This window comes from Danio aesculapii, chromosome 18, assembly GCF_903798145.1.
Source record: "Danio aesculapii chromosome 18, fDanAes4.1, whole genome shotgun sequence".
Taxonomy (NCBI): Eukaryota; Metazoa; Chordata; class Actinopteri; order Cypriniformes; family Danionidae; genus Danio; species Danio aesculapii.
Window position 1 is genome coordinate 47,333,670 of NC_079452.1, and position 8,759 is coordinate 47,342,428.

At 37.4% G+C, this 8,759-nt stretch overlaps 1 protein-coding gene across 1 annotated transcript; it reads right to left on the reverse strand.

The window, feature by feature from the left end:
* Positions 1-2,260: 2,260 nt before the first annotated feature.
* Positions 2,261-4,803, reverse strand: LOC130245973 (uncharacterized). The gene is made up of 4 exons (XM_056478781.1): positions 4,293-4,803; positions 3,991-4,149; positions 3,746-3,838; positions 2,261-2,441 (listed from the first exon to the last, which is right to left on the reverse strand). Exons 1-4 carry the CDS (start codon positions 4,779-4,781, stop codon positions 2,265-2,267), a joined length of 918 nt encoding a protein of 305 aa, XP_056334756.1. The 5' UTR covers positions 4,782-4,803; the 3' UTR covers positions 2,261-2,264.
* Positions 4,804-8,759: the final 3,956 nt, after the last annotated feature.

The following is an 8,759-nucleotide window of genomic DNA, read 5'->3' on the forward strand; positions in this document are numbered from 1 at the left end:
CCGTCAGATAGTCTGAACATCCATGGACCTGCACCTGCTCAACAACTGATGCTCATTGTGGAGTTTTGGTTGCTTGGCATGGTCACCTCTGGCTTGCTTGTTTGGGGTTGGCAGAACTGATCTTCAGTGGATCATCCTTCAACAGTGACATTTGTAATAAACAGAACTGAAAAAAAAAATTGGGCAGGCTTTAGCTACTTTTCATTGGAAATAGTTGGCAACACTGCTCTTGTTCATCTTGGCAAATCCACTCAGGTGAACTGGTGAAGCAGGACGAGGCATCGAGGAGGTGGCGGTAAACATCGAGCTATAAACAGTACAAAAAGTCTCCTAATCACTTGTAAACATCACCATTCTGTAAAAAAAGCAGATTATTACATAATAACAATAATGCACATGATAATTTTAGGTGGTTTGGAGAAGCTGAAAGTTTGAAGAACCAAAATTGTTCCTATATTGCAATGGGCTAATACAAGGAGGTCTGTATGCAATATTACATGGAAATAATCTAATTAAAACAAACGTTTGCTTGGCATTACTCTCTTTAGATCTGACATTGTGTGTAGTGTACACTCCAAAAATTTATTTTGCTGCTTGTTCAAACTACTTGTTTAAAATGAGTTGAAACAACAGTTCTTAAGTTTTTTAGGGACATCTTAATTGTTCCATGTTCATTGATTGATTCATTCATTCATTCATTCATTTATTTTCTTTTCGGCTTAATCCCTTTACTAATCTGGGGTCGACACAGTGGAATGAACCGCCAACTTATCCAGCACGTTTTTACGCAGCAGATGCCCTTCCAGCCAAAACCCATCTCTGGGAAACAGCCATACACACTCATTCACACTCATACACTACGGACAATTTAGCCTACCCAACTTACCTGTACCACATGCCTTTGGACTGCGGGAGAAACCGGAGTACCCGTAGAAAACCCACGCGAACGCAGGAGAACATGCAAACTCCACACAGACATGCCAACTGACTCAGCCGAGGCTCAAACCAGCGACCTTCTTGCTGTCAGTCGACAGTACTACACTGTAAAATGTAATTAGTTGACCTTACTTTAAAAAAGTATGCAAACTCGTTGCCTCAAAAAAATTAAGCAAAGTAAACTTAAGATTAGTGAGTTAGAAAAGCTTGTTTTTTTTAAGTGTGCAGTACTAAATCAAGTAGTACCACTAACACAGTTTTTTTATGTTCATGTAACTTAATAGCCATGCTTAGTGTTAACTTAATTTTTTCATTTTGTGTGGATTGCTTGATATAAATTTAACCCCACTTAGAATTACTAAATACCTACAACTTAACACTTTCAGTTCTGCTCACTCATTTTTCAAGTTCACTTAAATTAAAGAAACCAATTTCCTTTAATGGGTCCTTGTTGCAGCTGCCCAGGTTTGGGTCCAACATGTGGCCTTTTCTCTTCCCCATTTATCGATTTTTGCTGTTACTATGTGATAAAGGCAAACACAACACAAACATATAATTTAAAAGAACACTCACTGGTTTGATTCAGCTCCATTACAAAATTTATTCAATGCACATTCAAGTACAAAACAGCAGCTAAACAACAAAGTTGTGGTTTGATTTAACTGTATAAAATGACAAGGAAAAATATAAAAAAAATAAATAAAAACATTTCTGTGAGCTAATTGTATGCATGTAACAGTCTCCCAATATTAAACGAGTAACTACAGGACGACTTCAGTGCATGCAAAATCAGTGCATTTCTGATCAAAACCGAAAGTACAACAAATACTTTTGTGTCCCAAAGTGAGCAGTCCAAGGATTAAACCAACACAAATAAAAACATCATTAAAAGTTTTCCCAAAACACAAATGTAAACAGGATAACCTTGCTAGGTTATTTTCTGACATTATCATCTAATAACAACTAACAACTCATTGCAACACAACGTGGCACTATTTCCACCATTAGCATACCTGCATAACATGGTAGACTTTAATGGAATATTCTTTTTTTCCCCATTGAGAACGTAAATAAGCGAGAACAGTTCCATGAAAGCATCAAATTTTCTCTGATAAGAAAACATTAATGGCTGCAAAGCTTACAAAGTGCTATCTGACAGCCGACGGCTCTTTACTTTTCTAACCCAGAAGACTGTTCTTCAGAGTTAACAGTTTTGGTGGGAGGTTTTTCTTTCCCAGTCCAAGCATCACAGTCTGAATGAAGTTGAGTGTATTTGCCATGCATTTTGGGTAATCCAAATGCAATGCATATGTAAGACCAAACAAAAGTCAAACTGCCTGAGGCAAGTTTTTAATATGATCCATGACAATACCTCCCTCCAGAATGATGGCAGTGGAAATGGGCTGGAGGTCCACTGAGCTTTGACCCTCGTGAGGACCATCTTCACTGACAACTGTCAGCACACCAACAGTGATGCATTCTAGGGCCTCGTCTCTCTCTGTATCCTAAAAGACACACATTCTTCAGCATTGCAATTTATGCTATTCTAAAACATTATTTTTTAGTGTTGTAATGTTATCAGAGAATATGGTTTTAAATATGTTTTCACACTGGATCGTTACAATAAAGCAAACAAAATATATTTGTTATGGTTAAACTAAAGCTATGGAGATACAAAAAGGTCTATACATTCTCAAAGAGTGACACGGACTTTTCAACCTACAAAATACATCAATCACTGTACAAAATGTATATTGTATATTGAATTACATCTATGTCAACGCAGGTATAGTTTTATGTTCATGCAGACTGTAGGATTACAAATTTAAGAATATGTTTAAGAATCTATGGAAGACATTTTATGCCAAATTTAAATAAATTAAATGACTAAAATGAAAATTAAAAAACTGTAGAAAACTGTATATAGAACTGTATGCAAAATGTGTGACAAAATTGAGAATGAAATGAAATGATTTCATTCTCATGGTGACAGTGCATCATCCCTGTCAAATTGAAAAATAAAATGCAATTGGTGATTTCACATTTCATTTTCACTACAGTCTCGAGGCAAGACAGCCAATATTAAAATGAAAAGCCAAACGTGAAAAAGAAACTACAAATAGTTTTACAAAAGCTCTTTATTAACGCTCACGCAATAATAGTGACAACTCAAATTAAAATTGTAAATTTTAGTTTTCATTTTAATTCCTCTTTTATTTTGGTAAAGTGTGTGTGTGTGTGTGTGTGTCTGAGTCTGTGTTTGAATCGGTGTGTGAGTCTTTTTGAATGTGTGAGAGCCTGTGTTTGAGTGTATGTGTGTGTGTCTGAGTCTGTGTTTGTGTGTGTGTGAGTGTGTGTCTGTGTTTGAATCTGTGTGTGTGAGTCTTTTTGAATGTGTGAGTGTGTGTGAGCATGTCAGTAAGTTTGTGTGTATGTGTGTGTGTGTGTGTGTGTGTGTGTGTGTGTGTGTGTGTGTGCGTGTGCGTTTGTGGTGTGTGGGTGTGTCCACCTCTAGGTTGGTGGGTGTGTGTTTGTAAAATTTGCAACAAGAAATCAGTGAAGCAGTCATAGAAACTGTGGCAATAGCAATGTCTTTAAGTTATCTGACACTAAGTGTTGGTAATGGAAATGTATACTTGTCAATAATATTATATGATATATTTAACCCTTTTGTTGTGCCTTGATCAGACTTAACTGCAGCAGCTCATGTTCTCAATAAAGAATCCTGCTGAAGAAAGAACCAAGTCTCCTGGTCTTCAATTCTAAGTGTTCTACAAGACCAAACTTTTTCTTATGTGCAAGTACTTACAGAGCAGGTCTTGTAGAATTCACTGGAGTCATCACCGAGTAAAATGGGAATGCCTTTGAGGACAACAGAGCGAAGTACTGTGACGTCTGGTGTCTAATGATACACAGAGAGAGAAAAGACCAGTTAACAGAGTAATTTGCAAGGCACAAGCAGATAGGAAATAAAATAGGTTGGTCTGGATGGTCTCATTTAGAACTTGATTGATGAACTATCACACAGATCAAAAGCAAAATAAACCTACTTACCATCCAGCTCATGTGCTGCATCAGCTCCCTGAGTTTCTGGCCAATAGTTCCCTTTTTTGTTTTGAAAAGTTCAATGAAACGTGGGGCATACTGGTCCAGAGCCTCAAAGAAGTCTCCCTCAAGATTCTTACTGGCGATTCTATTAAACTCAGCAAACACCTGAAAAAGTAGAGAGGAGTGGGTAGGGATGGAAAGGTGGCAGAGGGATTAACATTCCAACAAGTGTTTGGATTTCTAGTCACACACCTTGAATTTATTTTTAACTTGCATTATTTTATTGGTTGAGAACAAAAATTGCTTACCTGTCTCTCTATGAAGAGTGCTGGCCATCGTTCAACCATGTTCTGTACAGCAGGCACCTTTTTTACAATTTCTTGTCTGCGTAGTGGGAATGATTGGTCCATCATTTGTGAAATGAGAGTGCCATTTGGTTGTTTTTTCTTCATTTCTTCCACTAGAACCATTCTGGCATTTTCTAGACTCGTTTCATCATGTCCTTCAGGTAAGTTAGGCAGGTAGTTTGCTTCACCTCTTCTTGGCCGCTTGATATTCTTGCTTGAGGATTCTCCCTCTGGGTTGCCTTTACTTCTTTTGCCTCCATTGATAGCTACATCCTCACATCCTGCTTTTCGAAGCTTTGTGCGATAATTGGCCATCTTAAATTTAAGGCTATTTTTCCAGCCATACCATCTGTGTGGTCCAGGCTCAGTGAGGCAGGGGTGTTTGCTAATCAGTGCTTTTGCAACACTGCTGAAGTCATCATCGTCAGGGTAAGCCTTGAAACTGTACATTGTCTCAGCAAGCTTTTCTAGTATGTCATGCTTCATATCTCGTGGTAGAGTCATATGTGTTTCATCTTTCATATAGGCAAGATCTGCCTGTCTGAGCCTATACTCAACATCTACTGAGAAATTGGGTATGTCAAAGAACTCTGGCCACTGTTGTCTTAGCGATGGTGATGCTCCTACAGGCGAAAGGATCTCAGTGTCTGCTGTGCTGCCCTCAGTGTCTGATGTTGTGGTGGGTGATGACAATGCTGTTAAATGGAGAATCACAAGAGGGATGATTTTGACTGTAGCTCTTTCAGGTAAATCAGTTATTTCAGTCAAATTGCAGAGGGCATTATTGAAGTCTTGATCTTCATACTGCAGCTTAAAGTCATACTGCAGTGACAGTTTATCCACCAGTTGCACTTTGAATTCTTCAATGGACTGTGGTCTCTTATTTAAAGTCAACTTCCTTATATCATCTTCAGCGATGATGACTCTCAGTAACAACTTCTGGTCCATTTTGATAACTGTTTGAAAATCTGAAAAGAAAGAAAAGATAATTTTAGCATCAAGCCTAGCAACATAAAAAGACAAAAACACTAAAATGCAGCATCAGATTTGAAATACCAGAGCTATAGGAAAAACTAAATCCTTGCAAAAATCTAATTATCAAGCTATTAATCAATGAACTTCTTTAAGACAAGTGAACACAGCAGTACAAAAAGTAAATGGTAAATGACTCACTTATGTGGTTAGACATCAAGGGAACTGTAGTCCTGGGTATGATGGACTATAAATCGAACCCACAGTATCTATAGAGACCGTCCAGAAATACTAATTACATCAAATATTTGAAATTCAAAATATGCACAAAATATTCTGTATGATGAAATATACTATAATGAAATAATTCCAACACAAGATTTTCTTAGCTTTTGTTGTAATCCAATTGCTCTGATGTAAGCATAACTTTTACTTTAGCAAGCAATAATAACAATAATACAGTTATTAGTTGAAAATACCTTTTATTGCTGGGATTATGGAATGTGTGGATTAATCACCATCTGCTTGTGCCTGGAAGGGAACAGTTAAATAAAAATACAACAATTTAGCACAACCAAGTACATGTGAAAACTGTAACATAGGCCTATAACCCACAATGACAGCTCCCAGTATTAAAATGAACATATTATGTACAAGATGACCTTAAAGAATAATGTAAGCCACTGAGTATGCCAGCAAATATGTTCCCTATCATAGCAGACTATGATAAACTGAGTGAAAAGATCTTTTTAGACAGGTAAACACTCTTGTCTGTAACGTACCAAGACTGATCTGGGTAGTGGGTACTATGGTAAACATGGAAACAGCACAGCTACGAATATTGACTATAAAGTGCGAAGTGTTAAATAAAATAACATTAAGTTAGTTGACTGTGGTGATATCCCCAATCATATGTCGACACACAGTGGTAATCCTGTTTTTGATAAGCACAGACTGTTATTGTTGGTAGCTAAAATTAGCATAGTCTTTACAGACTATCTTAAAATAAAATGATACATCCAGACTTGACCTGATGTTCTGCCTGAGCTTACAAACAACAGTTATAAAACTCAGCAAACTCCCAAACCGCCGGGATCAGTCTGTCATCATCATGCTAGCTGCTAGTCAGTACTCGATGACAAATGTTACTGGCATGGCAGGTGGGCGCGAGCGACCGTTAACGTTACTGCTAACGTTACACTAAAGTTTTTCCTCAATTTTAACGTGACAAAAGTATTGAAAGTTACCTATTTTCAATACCGAGGAAGTTATGGATTGAAAAAATAAAGTATTGACCAAGTTTCATCAAAATATAGCCACGTTATGTCCATAATATAGTTAGCTAGCGTTAGCCGACATTACTACACACATCATTACTAGCAGGCACAAAACACTGGTGCTGACTTACAGAAACAAAACGATCTGCGCAAGGGTAAATTGAAATATTTACTCACCAAATGAGTGCGCCAAGCACAAGAATCGCTGTTATGCTGACGATAAATCACAAGTGCCGTTGAAGCGATGTTTAGGTCCAGCTCAATGATATCCAGCTTCATCTGGTCGGTCAGTTGCGGGCAAGATGTGACATATCGTTTGCAAAATTTCGAATCCCGCCACGCCAAGACCCGCCTTAAGAAGCAGCTTGATTGGTTGGGGATGATTGATTGATCTGCGCATGCCCACAGTGTCATAAACTTACTTTTTCTAAATTAATCCAGCTCAAGTAGATTGAGCTGGTAAGATTTTTCAACCTCAAAGTACTAGTAACTTACTAAAAGTGAGTGTTAATAGCAGGTTGATAAAAACTGATTAAGGTCAATTTACTATTTTTAATTAAATACCATGTTTGCTTTTACAGTGTACCTACTGCGCCGCCACTGTTCCATATTCAATAAAATTTTACTTAAATTTGTGAAAAAACAATTAAGTTAACTTAATCGATGTGTGTTGGGATGACATGAATGAAGTGCATGGAACCCAGCAGTGTAGAGTTTTAAAGTGTAAAGAACAACAGTGATCACCAAGAACCTCCTCCTTACAGTAGTCCTGATGTTCCCCATACCTGTTTCCACAAGTTGTGGACGTTCAACCTCAAGATCTGAAGATTTCATAAGTCTTGCATGCCATACAGAAGGACACTTCAATCCTTCATTAAATACTACTAATAACAGCGTTTTTAAATAGACCACATTTGCTTGAAATACACCATCATCAATTAGATTGGTGCTGCTCTGTATTTGAGGGGACCCGCTGTTAGGATGGCCTTCCGGAGGCTGTCAGATTCACAGCAAAGACAGAGAACACACCAAACCTCAGCCTTGTAAATAGATCTTGTCATAACCTTTCAGTCACTTTTCGCATTTGAACTTAATGTAAATGACAGAAGATAAATATTTCATTAGATTACCAGCCTGAACTAAATCCCTATATGAGAAATCACTCCTTTCTCTTAAATATTGTCTCTCTTCCAGCTGGACCGTCCCGCTTGAGATGGCCAATGAAGGCCCCAGCTGTACCCACATTATACTGCTGCTGGAATGGCAGGACCATCATATTGTGGTGTTAGATCGGCCCTCACCCTGCGTTGATTTTTGGCAGCATTACGATGGCGTCTTCATGGAGGAGCTTGTATGTCATTTCATGCTGCAGCCTGCAGGTAACCGACGCAGCTGTTGCGTGCTGTTCCAGGAGGGTCCTGTATCAGGACATCAAGATGCAGAACTTCCTTTTCAACACAGACCCTGATTAATTGACAATTTGTTTTAGAAATCGTCAACTGATAAATGAAACGTAGGCTCAGCTTAAAAAACGAAAACCAATATGTCAATGTCCCACACCCCTGATCAAAAGTAAATCACAGTTTCTAGACTTTGACTTAATATCTTAATGTGTTATCCAAAACAGTAATACATTACTCAGACTAGTCATTAATTATTTGTACACTACAGGAATGCTGAATACTAGATTGGCTGGTGCACATTCTAAGGTGTGCTATTATTTTCAGATAAACACACAGCTAAAGTAGTTCCAGGCTATGGCAAGCCGTCTTGACATTTAATCTATAACCTTTACTAGTATCTATTATGGTACTAGTATTCCATTAAGTACTAGTACTTATTCATTAGATACTAGTGCTTTTCGAAAATATACTAGTGCTTACTCATTAGACACTGGTTCTTTTTATTAGATATGTATTAGATACTAGTACTCGTTCATTAGATACTAGTACCTATTATATAGATACTAGTACTTATGTATTAGATACTAGTACTCATTCATTAGATACTAGTACCTATTATATAGATACTAGTACTTATGTATTAGATACTGGTACTTTTTCATTAGATACTAGTACGTATTCATTAGATACTAGTATCTATTTAATAGGTACTAGTACTTATTAAATAGAGACTACTTCTTATTTATTAGATACTAGTACTTATTTTAATAGTCACT